The sequence below is a fragment of the Vespula pensylvanica genome, chromosome 12 (genome assembly GCF_014466175.1).
Source record: "Vespula pensylvanica isolate Volc-1 chromosome 12, ASM1446617v1, whole genome shotgun sequence".
NCBI classification, from domain to species: domain Eukaryota; kingdom Metazoa; phylum Arthropoda; class Insecta; order Hymenoptera; family Vespidae; genus Vespula; species Vespula pensylvanica.
The window spans coordinates 5,214,474-5,233,375 of record NC_057696.1 but is presented as its reverse complement, the minus strand read 5'-3'; the positions used below and the strand labels follow the sequence as shown (position 1 = coordinate 5,233,375).

Here is an 18,902-nt window from a genome sequence, read left to right as displayed (position 1 = left end):
ACGAACGCTGTCATCGCCGATCGCGCGATTTACCCGCGATCTTTCTCTACTTTTCAAAGCACCGAATTTCGATTTTCTTTCGGATCTCGACGAGAGTAGTACGATTTTTTCCCAAAAAAGTTTCTTTTCTTCTAAACGAAGAAAGAAATTCGTTCACCTTCTTCGGTGGGACGTATCTACAGTTCGGTTGACTATAATCCTTTCTTCTTTAGTTGGTGCAAAACCGCGGTGTATGACGCCTTCGTACCGAATAACTCGATTTTATTTTTTCATCCGGGTCGCGCGTCTCACAATCCGCTCGACCGAATTTGGCACGAAAGCCAAACTTCCCTAGCTTTCTCTTTTTCCCCGAGTCAAGAAGAGAAAAAAGAAGAATCTTGGAAGCATAACGCTGCTTCTTTCGAACTACGAAGGGATTTCATCGTCGACTATCGCATTCGAATGGCCTAAAAAAGAGGGAAGGAGCGGTTAAGATAATACAGTTTGCTCGGCTAAAAAAGTCGATCAAGCTTTTTGTCAATCAACAGAAAAGAAGAAGGAAAAGAGAGAGAATCGGAACACAGGATGCAAAATAATGGCGTTTCAAGAGGCGGTTTCACACTGCGCACACGGAGAGACTCGTGCAACTACATATAAACCGCGTTAGGAGGGCTACGGATCCAGACTAAACAAAAGCCATCTGGTTACATTTTTTCGTTTTCTTTGTAACCTAAAGAGAGAGAGAGAGAGAAAGACGAAGGGTGAAGCAAGGGTTGCGTCTTACGACTCGGGAGGGATAATAAGCATTTTGGCTTAATGTCGAGCAGCAAAGAAAACAATCGCGTGCTTCTGGAAAATGGTCGAGCCTCGTTTTTATTAAAATCGTGATATCTCGAGACGAATTCAATTTGCAAATTTTTCCAACGCGTCCAATAAACGGTCTTAAGGGGCGCGTGTACGTCGCCACGCTCCCGACGTAAACTCGCGTGTTATATACACGGAAAACTAAGAATGGGGACCATTTTAGAAACGTGCCTGTTGGTCGCCGACTAAAATTAATCAAAAAACGAAGAAAGTTTGCGCGTCCCTCCTTCGCATCGGTCTTTCTACTCTCCGTCGTTCGAAAGTCGTTCTCTCTCTCTCTCTCTCTCTCTCTCTCTCTCTCTCTCTCTGCGCTTTGGCCAAGAGTTTCCCTCTTTCTTCGCGAAGCCTTCCAATTCTACACCCTCGAGAGGATTCCTTCGAGCTGCGTTTTTACGTGAAATCGTGAAAATACGCGTCCCACCGCAGCACGCGTGGGACCGCGTAACTCGTTCGTGGATATTGCAAGGTATAAAGAAGAGATAAAATAAGGACGTTACTTGTTTACAGGTCGTCGCTTCGAGATCGTCCTACATCGGCGAAGGTCGAACGTTTCCTGCGTATCGTCTCGCATAAAGGAGACGATCCTTTCTCGAGTCGTCGCTGAAAAATAAAAAAGTTTATTATTAACGTTCGTTCGAACGTTCACGAGTGAGAGATAAATAGATAGAAAAAAGGCAAAAAAACACGTCCCGACCGCGCGTCTCGTGTCGAGAGACGCGCACGCTTTTCTCTCGCCGAGAAAAAAGGTCGAAGGAAGGGAAGAAGACGAGCTCTCGACGTCGTCTTATTTATTAAGGAGAACGAAGGAGAAGCATTTGGAGGAGCAAAAGGAAGAGGGAAGAGAGGCGGCCTTTGGAGGACGGTCGTTCTTTTACGAGCTTGCACACCGCGAGAGATCGTCGTAAATACGCGCCCGACGATGTTCGACGTTGATTCGATCGTTATTAGAAGACATAGTCGAAGCGAGACGAGCCGAGCAGGAAAAGACTAGGAAGTAGAGGAGGAGGAGGAGGAGGAGGAAGACAAAGTCAACAAAGCTCGTGAGACACTTTGTCTCGTGTTCGCGCCGTAGTCTCCTTCGTGGCTGACGCTTCGAGTATGTGTACGCGCACGTCGAACGAACGTGCATCGAACCGATGTTCGAATTACGAGACCGGCGATAGTCGATCGTTAAGTCGAACGTTTTATGTACACCCTGGCGCCTTGTATATCCGGCAAAAATCGCACAAAACTTACATGGACGGGACAAGAAAATTCAAATATAAAATTAGTTTTTTCTCTCCAAGTCGCGACGTTTCATAAAAACGGTGCGCGTAAAAGAGAAATAATTTTCAAACGGCGTACCGTTCGACGGTCGTTCTTTCGACGAGTCTATCTGGTAATCTCGTAATCCTCGCTTCACGAGTTCCCATTACGAACTTTACCTTGCGCCTTAATGACAAAGGGTATTTAAAACTCCTTTCCTGTTTGCCATGGCCGTGCTGGTAGCGTATACCAGGCTCGATGAAATTTAATTAGCCCGCGCGCTTACCGCCGAGGAAACTACGCACTTCCCCTTACCCAACTCCACTTCACTTCACCTTCGAGCAAAATTACTTTCCTCCAAAGGAAGGACCGCCCGTTGGCGATCTTCAAGGTCGCTGGAAATGCGTCGCGAATTTCTTCCTTATTTTTTCCTTTCTTCCTTTCTAACATCCTCCCTCCCTTCCTTCCTTCCTTCCTTCCTTCCTTCCTCGCTTTCGAGAACGAACAAATTTCGCGTTGAAAGCCGACACGTCGCAAAACGATCGATGCGAGGTTATTTCTATCGTCTACGATCGTTCCTACCTGATTGCGATCGATACCGGTCCAACGAGGAACTGGCTTCTCTATTCTATTTTTCAGATACTTGTTCATCTTGTCGCCTATTAGCTTCTTCTCGCATGACGTCGTCTATGTGATAAATATTTACAAAAATGCTTTATTATTTACGACTCGTCTTCGAGGATCGGCCATTACGACACATATATATATATATTTATTTATATATATATATCGATCGTGATTTAGTCGAGAAGCGTGGCATAAAGAGGGCGATAAAAACGTTCAACGAAAATGACGCTTTCGATATCTAGCATTCTAACCTTCTAACGAGATCGCCCTTAATAGCGAAATCGAGTATAAAAGCGAACGACGTTAATAAAAATCGACTCGTTAAGGCGTACCGCTATCGTTTTAATAGAACAGACATTAATCTTCGTACAAAAGACGTCCGATCTTACGATACGAAGATTAACCAAAAAAAGCTAATCAATTTGTTTACCTGTATCGCATATATGTATATACATATTTTTTTTCATTTTACTCGTCCCGTTCTCTGCTTCATTTGTTTCTTTGCCACCGCGTCGTCTGAGAGGAGATAAAAAATATGCGTATGATTAGAAGAATCGTCGAAGAGACGGCGGAAAATCAAGTCGGAGGACGTTACATCGCTCGAGGCAAATTCGCGCGTTTACTTGGAAAGCGCGCCGAACGCGTACGTCGCCATCTGTGGGGATGAGTTGGAAACAAAGAGGTCCGACGGTCGGTGATTTACGTGCATGCTGCACGAGTCTGTACGACGGAGAGAGGGAGAGGGGGGGAGAAGTGAGAGAGAGAGAGAGAGAGAGAGAGAGGGAGGGAGAGAGAAAAGTTCCCTCGGCGCTGGGTTCGTTGTGTGGGCGTCGTTTCGGGTTGAGGTGGAGGGGGCGTCTAGACGCAACGTCACGAGTACGTAGCCTCGTCCAGGCCGCTTCTCTCTCTCTCTCTCTCTCTCTCTCTCTCTCCTCCCCGTAAACGTCGGCGGCGTTCCCCCGATGCGGTGCGCGCACGCCAATGCGCCGGGTGTTCCGAGCCCCTCGGTTCCGTCGATGCCACGCTGATGACGGTCGTCGGAGCCAGACACTCCTGCGTGCCGGGGAAAGAGGAGGACGAGGAGGAGGACGAGGGGGGCCAGCGAGGGTGACTCCGGCTTTTTGGTCAGGAATTGTTGCCGGTCCCACGCGCACGTGTCTGCTGCCGCCACCACCGTCGCGATATCCGCCTGTCTGTGTGAGCCAGACTTTCCCTGTGTTCGTGTCGCTTGCTCGTGTATCTTTGTAGAGTGCGAGAGAGACGGGGAGAGAGAGAGAGAGAGGGGGGAGAGAGAGAGAGAGTGTCTGGGAAGGAAGGAGAGACAAAGACGAGAAAGAGAGAGAGAGAGAGAGAGAGGATGCAGAGGAATATACCTTGTATACTTGTAATAGTGCGTATCCATCCAAATGGAGGGTGCGTCAAAGTGGCCGCGAATTGAGTTTTCCTCAGGGACAGGTATAACTCTCTCTTTCTCTTTTTCCTTCTTTGTCTCTCTCTTCTATTCCTTCCTACTACTCTTCCTTTTTATTTGCACGTTTTTCTTCCTCTCCTGCCCTCTACGTGTATATCGTATATTTTTGTTTTATCTCTCTCTCTCTCTCTCTCTCTCTCTCTCTCTCTCTCTCTCTCTCTCTCTCTCTCTCTCTCTCTCTCTCTCTCTCTGTCTCTCTCTCTCTCTCTTACTTTATCGCACGGGAAATCTTTTCATATTTTACGACGTAAGCTTCGAGCGTTCGTTGTTTGGCAATAATATTCGCTATTGGCCACCATCCAAGAATTTTATAAAATATCTTTTCGTGGTTATTTTCAAACGAACGTACGTACGTACGACAAACACGGTTTTAATATCGAATTCTTACGTAACGGAAGGAAGCTGTTCCAAATTGCGTTCCTCCTCCCCACTCTTGAGTTTCTCTCTCTCTCTCTCTCTCTGGTCTATCGGTGGCACGGCTAGGCACGTGCCGATCAGTACGAAACGCATCAGGTACGAAGTACGTACGCGTGAAGAAACGCGTCGATTCGTTAACCTCAAATTTCTATGGACAGCCGAGTTTACGAGTCGATAGCTTGACTGCGCGCCTTCGAAAGCGTGGGAAATTCATAGGTATCGTACGATATCTCGCGATAATGCGACGAGAGAGACGTCTTTCGTGGAAAGATGCGATAACCTTCGAAAAATGGTGACACGCCGTGACGCGTTTCTCGCATATTAGTATCTCATAAACCTAAACGATGTTGTGACGTGACTCGAGCGTATATCTCGTGCGTGCAAGGTCGCACGCATTGTCTCTTTTCCTCTTTTTTCTTTCTTTTCTACGTTCTTTCAAAGGATCGACGTGAAAAAAAAAAAAAAAGAGAGAAGAGTCGACGATCGGATGCGTTCGATCGATAAATATTTTTTGTATCGACGAATCGAAATGATGACGATTCTCTCTTTCTCTCTCTCTCTCTCGCGCGCGCGCTTTTTTCTCGTCGTACTTGGACGAACGCGTATTATCAGGATTATTTGGCGCGTTGAGCACCGCGTACGATTCAGATAGGAGCTCTAAATGCGGCGAAGCTCCTATTTAGACTCCACGGTTGACTCACGCGGCCGTTATTTTTGGAAAGTGGCGTGTTTTCGTTCGTTCGGCTGCGCATACCGCGAAGCAAGCGAGAGAGAGAGAGAGAGAGAGAAACGAAGAGAAGCGCGTGCGTAAGCGAAATGAGTTTACGTTTTCACGTGCATGCGTGCATGCGATTACGGACGAGTACGAGCGAATGACGTCACAAATTTGCGTATTACTACGCGGAATGGTCGGAGAGAACGCCGAGGCGCGGTAATTTTGAATCGGCGGAATTTCGTGAAATTTAACGTCAAATTTCGGGTTACGGAAGGATTTGCTCATTTGGCACGCATTTTCGATTAGAAAATGATTTTCTCGCTAGCTCGTAGGAGCCGTGTCGTTCGAACGGCCCTACGAGCTCGATTGCGTCGCCCACGTAGGCGGAAAATAAGTTTTTATCGATCACTAACCTACGACAACCATCTGGCCCGGCCTGGCCCTCGACTAACCGTGGCACGCGTAATAGGGGTGGAGCTCGATTCCAAAGTCTCCCGAGAACGTAAGTTTCCCTTGTTTTCTTTTCACCCTCAATGGGATCAGTCTTCACCCTGGGATCGTCCTTTCATTTTCTTCCTTTCAACGTACGCTCGTCCTTTTCATTTATGATATCGAACAAGATACGATAGAAATTTGATTAACGACGATGTCTCTTTCACGGATCGCTGAGTAACCAAATGAATTCGATATCGGCGTCGCGAGGATTTGGAAACGCAACGCGACGTGCGGAACATTGCGTCGCCATGGCGCTCGTGTGGGATTTTCCATAAACTTCCCCGTCGGTTCGTTGTACTTTCGATCCTTTTCAACGCAAAATGAATAGTAATTACTCCAGATACCCGTACGCCGTTTCAATGCGAATAATTGTCATCGCCAAGCGCGTCTCGCCGGTACGGTATTATTTCATCCGTCTCTTCCGATATTTTCCTGTAGATTTTCAAGCAGAGAAAGAAAAAAGTAAAAGAAAAAAGAGAAAAGAAAAAGGGAAGGAACCGCGATCGGAAGAAGAAAAATATTTAATCTCATTTTTATCTTATCGAGGAACGATTGCCCGATAGGTACTCATAATAGCCTCGATAAGTCAAGATTCTAGTAGATACGATAAGAACCGGAAAGCAACTTTCGAAGCGACGTCGCGTTTGGCGATATCTAAATAGCTCAATCGCTGGAAAACACGAAGTCGACGTATCAAGACATCTTGAGAAATTTATTGTTGACATTTTACCGTTGGTAAATCCGCTAAGTTTTCTTTTTAAATCAAGAAGAAGAAGAGACAGTCGTTATTCAATTGTTTCAAAAAATGGGTGTAAAGGCGTTGATAAAGTTCACCGTGAAGCTGATAATAAAATATCGAGTTTCTTGATACAGGCTAGCCAACGACGATGACGAGGAAGATGAACGAGGAGAATAGAATCGTCGCTTCACGGCTGGTCATCTCCCTGGAGATTCGTCGGAATGATTTAACGGCAAGACGTTAATTAACGGCAAGTCCCTCGTCACTGACCTTGCTACTCTTTGTGGAAGGAGCCATATTATAGCGTCGACTATACGTCTGGGACCTACCCCAATCAAATCGAGACTAAACTTCTTCCCTCTCCCATGGCAGAGCTCGCTCTAATCGCCCTTAGTCACGCTAGGAGGAATTGTAGGAAGAGAGCGAATGGAAAGCGGAAAGGACAGATAGAGTCGCACGATATCAACGATTAAAGTAATCAAATTCTTATAACAATTTCAAAACGTTAAAAAACTTTTATCCAAATATAATCGACTAGCAGGAGGAAAAAGAAAGGAAATTGTCGGGCAATCCTCGAAGCTACAAGTCTTCGATAATTTGCATATCTCAGCAGTATTCCAAACGTCTTTGAGAAAGTCGAGGAAGGTGGTATAGAAAATTTCCACCTTTCAACCTTCTTCCTGCTTCTCTCGCTTGGCGACGAAGAGGACTAAGATGACGACGACGACGACGACGACGACGACAACGACGACGACGGCGACGGCGACGACGTCTCGTCGATTCGGGCTTTCGGGCTTTCGCTAAAACGCTATATAGTCCAGGTTCGAGGGAGAATGCCGTGTAGTCTTCGGTCTGACGCACGATATAACGTTGGCATGGCTGGAGGACTATAGTCACTGGCTAGACTGCACCCCCGTCGAGTGTAGGCGGAGGGGGAAGGTCGACGTGGTTCGGGGCTTGGCTCGGAGGGGTGAGAAGGGATGCAGACCGGAGCGAGAGAGGGCGGGGACTCCTACCACGGTGTTCGAGGTAGGGGGCGCTGGCTAGACACCGCTCAGACGGTCCAGGGGGTCGCAGGGGGTAATTTCTGCATTGGCGTCAACACCAACTAGGAAACTTTGCGATTCTACTTGCAGCTGCCGGCTCGTGCGCGTGAAGCTCTTTTCCAAAGGTGGGGGAACGCGGAGAGGATATATATATATATATATATATATATATATATATGTATGTATATACATATGCACACACACGCGCGCGCGCGTATATTTCCCTCTCTCTCGCCCTTTTCGGAAAGGTCATCGAGCAAGCCCTACCACAGCTGGCACCTGCCGACGACGAGCCAGACGCGCACGTGTACCGATTACGTGCTCGATGCGAACAAGAAAACGACCGATAGAGACCACCTTCCGTCTCCTCGCTTCTTTGACGCCGATCGCGATCGGACCGTGAGAAAGCGACTCGAGCATCGTATCTGTCGATCAAAATGATTTTCCCTTGTTTACTACGTTTCTATTTTACTTTTCGGCGTCTTCTTTCTCATCCTTTTTATTTCATCCATTCACAAAAGTCCTGGGAAATATTGTCCTGACGATCTCATCGTTGCGGCTAATGGATATCGTTGTAGCTAAGGAACATAAAAAAAAAGTTTCCAAGAAAACTTTGTTAAAAAAAGCAATGATAATTTGTTTTAAATCAATCTATGGAATTGAATGTATGTAGAAATTGGAAAAAAAGAGGTATAGGGTGCCACTATACTTTACGCCAATGGATTGGACGGCCAGGAAAGCGGCGGACTGTTTTTTATCGAGTGACTGCAGAGAGTTGAGTCGAGTCGAGTCGAGTCGAGTCGAGTCGAGTCGAGGCGAGTCTAGACGAGCGGGCGTCTGCCGTTCTCTTTGCCTCCTTATAGATAAGTCCTGCCGACTCCTTCTGCTTTGCCACCGCCTTACGTGGTTCTCCCTCGGCCCTCTCTCTCTCTCTCTCTCTCTCTCTCTCTACCTTTTTCGCTTGCGTTCTCGACTCTACCACCGCAGAAGGACATGCCTTTTTTCTCGTTAAAGCTGCCTCGATACCTGGTATCAGTTACGAACCCTGAGACCATCTTTGGCACCGAGTACGCGGAAGTTGAAAGATCGACGAATAAAAGCAACCTATTTCTCCCTTTCTCTTGGTCTTTGTTAAGACGAGTACGCCGTCTTGAAAACACGTCTAACGCGTTTACCTTATTCGGAATATTATCTATAAACTTCCTTGATTTTTGTTATACCGTTTTAACTTGTTTCAGAATCATGGATAGAATTGATAGATCAGACGAATCAAGATGCTTAATCGTTCGTTTCAGACTCCTCGGAGTGAATTCAACCGATTTGCCGGTGGCGTCAACTCGATCGTCGATTCGAAGCATCGCGAGAACGCCACTCGAGTCTCCGGAAGCGCGAAGCGTCGGCTGCCTGGCGAACGAACGAACGGATGGTTGGACGGATGGATAGGATACGCAGGGACAGGTGGCTCTTCGACGATCCTAAGTGGGCAGGAAGGACACCCGGGTTCTGACGAGGGGCGAGAGACAGACGGATGGACTAGCTTGTTCGCTTACAAGTCAAAGAGAGGGAGAGGGAGAGGGAGAGAGAGAGAGAGAGAGGGTACAGTTTCGTGTTCGCCCGATGCGTGCAATGCAATTTCCCGCAGGGCCGTCTGTCCGCTTGTGCGGTCGTGCATGCCACTTACGCCATTGTTCCTCCCCCTTTTCGCATACGAAAGTGAACATTCCCGAGATCCGGGAGGAATATAACGCGAGCGAGCTGCTGACCCCTTGTCTCAAGGCGTAACACCTCGTCTACGAGATGTAACCGAATAATGCTTTCTCTCTCTCTCTCTCTCTCTCTCTCTCGCGATGAATAGTATTGAACATCAGCATTAACATATAATTACTCGAATCTTCGCTATTTTTCATTTCATCTAGTTGATCAGTTGGCGCTCCGAGAAGATCATTTAACGCACGGTTTATCCTACAGCAGGATGTACATCTAGAAGATGAATATCTTTTGGTCGAGCAAGCTCTCGGAATGCGAGAGAAGAAAGGAAGGAAGACGTCTAGGGATCGATTCGAGCAAGCGGGAAACTATGCGACTGGAGAATAATTTATGCGATATTTTCCCGCAAAGCGATATTGTTACCGTGCGAGGGCACGAATTGGAAACGTTCCACTTGGATTGGTTCCATCGGTTCGAGATAGGACGGATCATCCAAGAGTTTTCACGCGTTTTCGTTATCTTCAGGATTCGTTTTTTTTTTTCTTTTTTTCTTTTTTTTTTTAATTATTTTTTTCGTCAATCCCGAAGAGTGATTTCGAAAAATTGAAAAAAGAGTAGCTCCGTTGTTGTACGCTTTCGACGCCTCGAGGGGCAACGTTAACACTTGGAATTCGTTCATTGTTCGATTCTCGATACGGTGAATAAAGTTGCATTCTGAAGGGCCATCGTCGTGCCTCAAAAACGAAGGGGTCCGCGAGTCGTAGCGCTCTGTCGTCGAGAGTAAAGCTGCCGAGGGGCAGAAGGGAGTGAACCTCGCCGACCGTAGGAAGGGGAAGCAGCGAAGAGTCGTGACGTCAGCCCTCTTGTCTAATCGTTCAGCCGTCTGTCCGACGACGGCGGCGACGCCGACGACGACGGTGACGATCGACGGTGACGGTCGACGGTGACGGTCGACCGCCGTCAGACGTTGTATCAAAGAGAGAGTGCACGCAGACTTCGACGTTACGTTTCAATGTCATGGTTGCGTCGACTCGAATCGACCCACCATCCATCCCACTGCGTAAACTTTCATCTCTATTCATTCGTGTCAGGTAACTACTCCGTACTACGTTCCATTTATTTTTCTTTTGCAAGGAGACTAGATGTTCCTTTATTTCAGGAATGAAAATTGAAAGGTTAAAAGGTGGGTAGAGAAAGGGATCGAAAGGTCGGACTCTCGTCCAGCGGTCGGCGACGAGTATATAGCTTAATGCGATCGTCTAGGAGAAAACGGGCGTAACGCGCTCGTTCGGCGTTTCAAGGGGTCTCCGTTACCGGAGCCGCCGTCGTCTGGAGTGCCGACGAGTTTCAGGAGACGCAATTGGGGGTGTGCGAGGGAAGCAGGGAAGGAGAGAAGGGCGGATAGGCGAATGCTGGCTTCGTAGGGCTGGAGACGAGGAAGAGAGGGAGGAGGAGTAGGAGACGAGACGAGACGGGAGGAAAAGGAAGAGTAGGAGGAAGGGTGAAAGGAGAGATGAAAACGGTAGCTGGGCTGGGAGAGGGGTGGAAGGGGTGTCGTTACGGTCCTGCACTGGCAGAGGGTGCGGTGCCGAAGGGAGCAGACGCGATACTACGCTGCTGGAGATTCCTAGAGGTTTGAGGTTTCGCGGCCTTTATCCCGACGTCTCCTTTTCTCGTCTTCTTCTCGTCTTCCTGCTCTTACCCAGGCAATCCAAATATCGATGCAGGAAGGGAAAGTAATTTTGAAGGATAACGAAATACGATCTAAAGACAATGCCCAGCTTTCTACTTGCGCCTCGATACCGAGACATATTCATAGATCACTCGTTGCCAATTAAGATTTCAAAGCCCTTTCCCATCGTTTTTATCGGCAACTCGTAAATTCATCGAGGAATATCAGCGGTCTCGTAAATCTTCGAGGAAAGAGAAATGGCGGCGGAAATCCATGAGAATTTTCTCCTCTTTACGAATGCAGAAAAGTTCCGTCCTTGGAAAAGTCCCCGACGTAATCGGCCGTGGAATAGGTCGGCGGCGAGAGGGAGACGAGGGATGTTACGCTCGCGAACCAAAAAGCGTTTTAATTCCCTGGACGCTTAATTCCGTGCGTACGAATGGCACGCGTGAATATGCATGACCCGACCGGCTTGGCCAGCCGAGCTAGCCAGACGAGCTAGCCAGCCAACCAGCCAGCCAGCCAGCCAGCCAGCCAGCCAGCCAACGTCGTAACTCCGTACGAACGAAGAACGAAGTCAGGCCAGGAGGTACCGTCGCTTTCGCCGATTTTATTTTGTTTCCCAACTTTTTCGTCGAAACCACGGGAACCTATTAAAATGCCGTTCGCCATGACCGCGCCCGTCTGCCGCCTGCGTTATCCGTTCCTTCCTCTTCCTTCTCCCTTCTAGCCCTCACCTATCTTCCCCCCTTTTTTTATCTTTCCTCCCACGTATTCTACCAGTTTCTCTCATTGCGTTACCGTGGAAAACTTTTCCACCCCCGAGCCACCCCTTTATCGCGCTCGACTCGCTTCGAAAATGAAATCACGCCCAGGTTGCGTCTATGATTCTCCCGTCATTTTCAACATTTTTCATTTTTTCACCTCGTTCTTATAACGTTCTTTATCATTTCCATTTTACTCGGTTGCAAAAACAAGGGTCGTTCACGCGGATAACGACGATGACAATGGCGAGGAGCTTCGCGTGCCTACGTTGGATTGAAGAATTCAAATGCGAATGTGGAAAGAGAAACGAGCTACAAATTACGATCTCGTCCGTACCTACCAAGAAGCTTTTATCGTAGCACGAACGAACGAACGAACGAACAAACGAGAGACTGTCTCTTTCTCTTTCTTCGCTATGTTTTACGACACAAAGCACCCGCGTTTCTATCGTGTTTCTTACGATTCCGTTATTCCTTCCCGTACGAATTCTCGTTAAAATCCGTCCAGAAGGTAAAAACTTGCCTCGTAAAAACGTGAAGTGTCTTACAGTGTCTCGCGATTACCAACGATGGAAAGTATATACGAAGTGAGGAATCTAAACTCGTTCGGGGACCCGTGGAAAAACGGAAAGTGTCAATCAAAAGACACAGGTGGAAAATCGTGTAACGAAATAGAAAGGATTGGTCTCGTATCGAACCAGTACGTAGGTGAATCACGTCTTTGCATAACGCCGAAGTAAAACTCTCGAGATATAGGTGTTTGAGTTTGCAAGAGGAGAAACGCTTCGGCGTGTCTCGACGGTGCGAACAACGCGTACACTTTACACCATCTTCGGAGGGGGTGAAAGGAGGTGAGAGAAAGAGAGAGAAGAGAAGGAGAAGGAAGAGATGCAAAGCGGTTGGTCGGAGTCGAAGGAAAGCGTAGAAAGACGTTGTTGACGAGACGATATATCCAAAGGTAGCAGCAGCCGGTGTTGACAAAACACCGAGACGTCGATATGTGTACCCGCGGAAGACGCTTCGTAGCAGTCGATGACACAGCCAGCGAGCAGACGGTCTGACCTGGATGCCTTGTTTGCTTCGCTACCATCGGCTCGACCCGTCTGCACGCTCTTCTCTCTCTCTCTCTCTCTCTCTCTCTTAAACGTGTACACACGTACAGGTCCCTACATGCATTCGCACACAGTCGCGCCTATACTCCATATATCCAGACTCGATACTGCAACGTGCGTGCCATGAGGTTTTGTCGCAACCTCGAGCACGTGTATACTCGCACTTTGTGTAAGTGTGTTTGCTCGTGTTTCGTGTGTACCACAAAGCTTGCAGAAAGAGATAGAGGTATTCGTAGTGTAAAGTCTAGGCTTTTCCTTCGCGCTGCTTGGTAAATAAAAGACACAGGGTCGGTAGCTTCTTTGAAATTCCTTCGCTTTTTTTTTGTGTGTTTTTTTTTTGCAAAACTTTACGTTTTATGTGATTTTTTCAAAGATCAATTTTAATCGTTCCTTGGTCAAGTTGGATTAAGTATACCGATCTGTTATACTTTTTCTAACGCATCTCTAAATAAGAGTAATGGACCACGAGCAGTTACGTCTCACAGTAGGAGCTCGAAGGAAATGGTGATTCATTTCGTGATACCCCACGACGAGAGAAATGTCCCTGGAAGGGAGCTGCCGTTTCTACGTAATTTGCAGTGAAAGAGACACTCGCCGTCTCCGCGTTTCTCTCCTCGTAAAAAGTTTCTTCTTCGAGATTGGGTCGTGAGATGAGTACTCGCGACGATATACCGCTGCGTCTACTCGGCTTTTCGCTCGTTAAAAGGAGAAGAAGTATTCGAACGTAGGTAGAAATGTTGAATACCTAAATAGAAATTGACTAATTAGACGTGTTAATAAAACGTCTTGCAGTCTTGCTTTTGAAAAATGTGCCAACTTTTTAATCGAGTATTTCGATGCTTGAACGCTTTATGACGATCATAAATTCGACTATCGAAAAAAATAAATAAAAATTCCAATTTTTTTCAGCGACAAAAACAAGTCATAATCCGTTACATTTTTATAAACGTATTAATAACTCGTCGACTCGACGACGACCCATATCCGTGTCGATCAAGAGACTAAATAAACGAGTCATTTCGTTCATTGTCACGAAGCAGATGTTCAAAAGGATCTCTCTTTTTGTACCCAATTATTTACGATTACGATTTGGTAATTTTTTTGTTCGTCAGAGAAGAAAAGAAAAGAGAAAGCAACGAGAGACGTCGAGGTAACGCGTGGGCGATAGATAACCGTTAGAAACATCGTAATAGGCGGATGAGTTAATTAGAGGGATTTAAGAGCCGAGAAGCATACCGGCATTACGTGCCAATCAAAATGGATCGCTGTCTCAAAACGTCGCCGATAATCTCTGATCTGCAACAACGACAATAGCAACAAAGTGCTTTTGTCTTAAATCGAGGAATTCCAAGTACAGCAGTTGATGATTAAATCAAAGTATCATCGCGGCGCCAGTTAATTAATTAGAAATTTGCTTAATTAAGTGATTTAGTAGGCCGAATACCGTAGCAATTAGCACGTGTACCCGCCGGCGTCTGAGAGGAGCGCCGAGTAAACAGAGGCAAGACTAGAGAAGGAGCCTTGGGAAGAGGCAAAGAAAACACAGACTGGTGTTATTTCTTACCCAATCAAAAGTGAGTAAAAAGAAGAGGCAGAGAGATGGAGAGAGAGAGAAAGAGAGATTTCTCTAATTGAAAATATAGATAAAACATATTAGAAATGTAAACGTCAAATCGAATACGGCGCGGCAGAATTGCGCCAGGGAAAAATGCATTCTGCATGGCTTTCCATTTGTATGCACCCTTTTCGATGCGTTTCGGACAATGATTGGATACTTCCATTAGCGCGCATAGATCGAACTTAACGTTTAGCTTCTCCCTCCTTCTCTCTCTTATACGCACGTACACTGAACGTACCTGTATTTTAAACATATCGAAAATTAACAGGAAGTTTAATTAAAAAACGTAAATTAAGGTACGTCTGATTAAAATACCGACTAATTTTCTACAGTCGTTACCACAAATTTCCAATAAACTTCTTTGTTTTTTCTTCTTTATTTTTCAGCAAACTTGAAGATTGGAAATATATTTCCCTCTCTCTCCTTCGAGTCCTCTTATTTGTATCCCGTCTGAAGCCTTAAGAGATTTCTCTGAAATATTCCAAAGCCCTGGTTACGCGTATCAAAGGAATCCTCGCGCTCATTACACATACTTTCCCCTTTCCGCTTTGAAACATATAAAGCGAGCTTGCGGAGTTGTAAAAGAGGTGCTTAAATCCGGTGACTTTCTTCGTTGAAGGAAGAGAAAGAAAAAAAAAAGAAGAAGGAGAGAACGTCTACAGCGTACGCCAGGTCTTCTTAGAGCGTACACAAACACATACATGGAATATATCGAAGATGGCGTCTAGCTAGACTAGACGAAAGAAAAATACGAAAAAGAACAGACTAGACGAAGGCTAGACTTATCTCCTATAGACAAACGCGCGTGTACACACGGGATCGAATTTTTGCGTACTCTTTAAACCCAATCGCGGAGAACGAATCGAGTACCATAGAAAACGAACGTGGAAAACGAACGGCGAACAATATTTCCTAGCACCGTCGCGCCGGTCGCCGATAAATACAGACTTCGCGCATAGCGGCGCCCTACCGGTTTTGCGGTATCTCGAACGGCTTAATGGCACTGTTAACTGCCGTATTATTTAACGGGGATTTATGCATTGCAGTCTGCCGATTAAAACACTACGGTGGTTAGGGGGAGGGGTAGGGGGAGCGTGGTAGAGGACCGAGCGAAAGGGTGGCGATGAGGTTTGGGTGCTGTGAGTGGAAGTGAGATAGAGATATAGAGGAAAGCAGAGAGAGAGAGAGAGAGAGGGAGAGAGAAGTGGTGGCGACTAGAGCCGACAAGGACGAGAGGGTTGGCGGAGTGCACGATACCCTTAATCCTTCATAATAGCTTGCTCTGATAAACAGTCCACCCTTTCACCCTTCTCGTCTTTTTCACCACTACTGGAAACTCGGGACTCGTAAAAATCCTCAAACCGATTATATACATATAGGCAGGTATCAATGAATCGGTGTTTTTTTTTTTTTTTTTTTTTGTAATTAGTAATTTTCACATTTTTCTCTGGCACTTTGTGCGTCGTAGGAATGGTACAATAATCTGGAAAGAAGTGATATAGCAACAAATCGTTCGGCGTATACCTAAAGAGAAAAAGAAGAAGAAATGAAGTAAGGAAGTAGAAAGAGAAAGAGAGAGAGAGAGACGAAAGGCTCGTGAATCATCCACATCACGATCGCTGCCAATGGGATCTCGGATCTCCCGGGCGATGCTATTGGAGGATTTGCATCTTCCGTCTGTACCGAATGCCAGAGGAACTTGGTTCGTGCTGCTGCTGCTGCTGCTGCTGCTGCTAGTAGTGCTGGTGCAACGAGGACGATGGGAAATCCGGTTGGGCATATATTCGCGGATGCGCGAATACGACGAGCTCTCGTGGAGGGAAAAGAGATGGAACGAAAGGAGAAGGAGGAAGAGGGAGGAAAGATAGAGCTAGAATGCGTATGTGTGTGAGAGAGAGGAGAGAGAGAGAGAGAGAAACGGAGCATGGTCGATGTGTCTAGCCTAGCCCGGTTGGCTGGCTGGCTGGCTGGCTGGCTGGCTGGCTCGGCTGGCTGGATGAACCAGGGACCGTCTAGCTTGCGCTGCCCCGCACAAACTCGGCATTATCTATACGTCTAGACACCCCTGCGCCACACCAGAGAAAGGAGAGAGAGAGAGAGGGAGAGAGAGGGAGAGAGAGAGAGACTGAAGGCGGCTTGGCGTACTGCTTGTAATTTACAGCAAGCCCCACCGTGTCTTTCTACGCTCGCTCTAACCTACCAACTTCCTCTCCTTCTCTTCTTCTCCATCTTGGCCCATCTCGTTACACTCTCTCCTATCTAGCTAGTCTTCCTGTGTAAACTCACCCCACGAGATACAGTTATACAACTTTGTTGTTACCGCGCTAAGGTCCGACCACCGATCGTAGTCAGTTTGGATTGATTCAGATTCTAATAAATAAATCTTTTACACGATGCTCTTGATGAGAACTTTTAGTTCTCGTTTCTTTAAATTAAATTAGAGCTCGGTTCCATTCGATCGCTTTAGAAAATAATTGAATTCCTGGAAAATTTTACTCTGGGATGGTGTTTGTTAACGGGATCGTAACTTCTAGCTCTTGGGGACCACGAAAAGAGCACGCACTTTCTCAGACGGTATCGTTACGAGATTAAACCGACCGAATCGCCTTAGACTCGACCTTCAAAGAAACTCTCTTGTCCATCTCCAAGTACCCAGAGTAAGAGAAGGAGAGAACACAAAGTTTCTCTGGTCGGGACTCGAGAGAGGCAAGAATTAAGAAAGGAAGGTAGGAAGGAAGAACACGAGTCAGGTGCGTACGACGTCGAACTTGGTGAGTTTCGAGAACGCAATTTTCCCAGAGGAATCGGTCGTCGCTAATGCCATGGCGACCATAAAGTCGAACAGAGAAGAGAACGAGAGAACGAGAGAGAGAGAGAGAGAGAAAGTTATACTTACTAGGAAGAGGAGAGTTAAAGGAGGAAGCTCGGAGGTTGTAGCCGTCGTCGAAGTTCGAGGGGTTCAACGAGCTGACGCTTTAAGCAATGTAACTTACAGAAACTACGCTTCCGAGCGGTCTCGGGCGCAGATTAGTCGTAATCTCGGCGCATTGCACTCTGCAGATCCAGTCCTCCTCCTCCTCCTCTCTCTTCCTCTCACCATTTATGTTCGTCGTGAGAAAGAGAGACAGGGGGAGAGAGAGAGAGAGAGAGAGAGAGAGAGAACTCTATCGACGTCTCCTTCTCCTCCTTGCGACCTTCCTCGAGCTTCCTTCGTGTGTTACACCACGAAGTCGCACCGATATAACACCGAGTCTCGTAACTTCCAACACATACACGTAGCCAGCTTAGTCGGTGCTTATATCGCCGCTTTGATTATTTCCTAGAGGCTTAAGCCAAGTCTACGCCCTCGCTCGCCTCGCTGCTATCAACGGGTTACAACCGCGGCGAAGATTAAACGCTTTCTCGATTTACGAGTCCGCGGTATCCCTTAGCCTTCGGCTTTTCTTAAGGAACATGGCTTGATTTATCTATATTTAGCTCTCGCTATTGGTCGATGTTCGATGTAAGCAACTGATGTCTTCGTGCTTCCCAGAGAGAATGAAAAATATTTTCTTTGTGGAAGGAAAATATAGAAATTTCTTCTTTTTCTTTTTCATCGACCTAATGTAAGAAATTAAGAACAGGATTTAAATCTCGTGACAGATTTTACGATGGTAACGCCTAACGTGGTAACTGTATTGAACAAACAAGATGGATAGAACATGTTCGTTAGTGATGAACGAGAATCGCGTATTACGTTAATTGATTAAGGCGACGTTGTAAAGAATAAAAAAGAATGGAGAAAAATCAAGACCACAAGGAAAGCAAGAAAGTCGATAGAACGCTTCACATAAAGCGTTATGATAATATCAAAAATCCAGTGATTTTCGACAGAATTAGGTACGTCGACGCGTTTACTTGCACGTCTCTTTTTTAAAGGAGAAAGAAATAAATAAAGAAAACACCTTGACATTTTTGTGAATTTTAGTAAAGAGGTGATAAAAGCCGAACGAGAGGCAGAACGGAAATGGTTGGCGAGATACGAATGTTTGTCCAGAGAATATTTTCAAAAGGTACCATAAAAATACTCGTGCGTACAATCGTGCGGCCGACCGGTCACGAATTTCAACGAGTTCCAATGCCACTGACCGCAGGTGCTGGCCGAAGAATGCAGAAAAGCAGCACTTCCGGCGGATACTTTCAAGCGAAAACCGCCGGAAGACCCGACTAAATGTTCACCAATTCCCTTGAAACCTTCACCGGCCGTTCCCAGAACGGCGTCCGCAATGGTCGGCTGGAGATCTTCTCGCGTGGAATACAATCTAGAGTTCACCGGCCGTATGTATATTTCACCAAAATGGACCGCTCGTTCATCCACGGATATAGAAAATTATCTGGCTCAACAGAGATTTATTTTTCTCGGTTGAATGTGGGCGTTTACACACGCGCACG

The 18,902-nt window shown here is 46.5% G+C and overlaps 1 protein-coding gene and 2 long non-coding RNA genes across 6 annotated transcripts; all 3 read left to right on the top strand.

The window, feature by feature from the left end:
* Positions 1-4,398: 4,398 nt before the first annotated feature.
* Positions 4,399-9,821, top strand: LOC122633410. 4 transcript variants are annotated; one of them, XR_006328105.1, is made up of 4 exons: positions 5,143-5,820; positions 6,687-7,026; positions 7,094-7,723; positions 8,894-9,821. It is a non-coding gene; the product is annotated as an uncharacterized LOC122633410 (long non-coding RNA). The 4 variants fall into 4 exon arrangements; XR_006328102.1 differs by having other exon boundaries at positions 6,687-7,723; positions 8,894-9,150; positions 9,515-9,821; XR_006328104.1 differs by lacking the exon at positions 5,143-5,820 and adding an exon at positions 4,399-4,819 and having other exon boundaries at positions 6,687-7,723.
* A 56-nt stretch (positions 9,822-9,877) lies between these two features.
* Positions 9,878-11,651, top strand: LOC122633556. The gene is made up of 2 exons (XR_006328140.1): positions 9,878-10,396; positions 10,465-11,651. It is a non-coding gene; the product is annotated as an uncharacterized LOC122633556 (long non-coding RNA).
* A 4,276-nt stretch (positions 11,652-15,927) lies between these two features.
* Positions 15,928-18,898, top strand: LOC122633555 (uncharacterized protein C20orf85 homolog). Its single transcript, XM_043821556.1, has 3 exons — positions 15,928-18,350; positions 18,439-18,523; positions 18,605-18,898. Exons 1-3 carry the CDS (start codon positions 18,247-18,249, stop codon positions 18,875-18,877), a joined length of 462 nt encoding a protein of 153 aa, XP_043677491.1. The 5' UTR covers positions 15,928-18,246; the 3' UTR covers positions 18,878-18,898.
* The last annotated feature ends 4 nt before the right edge of the window (positions 18,899-18,902 follow it).

Excerpts from the sequence above, each read along its gene's own strand:
- LOC122633555 (XM_043821556.1), top strand. The coding sequence starts at position 18,247 with ATGGAGAAAAATCAAGACCACAAGGAAAGCAAGAAAGTCGATAGAACG. Across the intron at positions 18,351-18,438 it reads GTGATTTTCGACAGAATTAG|TAAAGAGGTGATAAAAGCCG; the intron begins GTACGTCGACGC and ends TGTGAATTTTAG. Across the intron at positions 18,524-18,604 it reads CCAGAGAATATTTTCAAAAG|GTGCTGGCCGAAGAATGCAG; the intron begins GTACCATAAAAA and ends CACTGACCGCAG.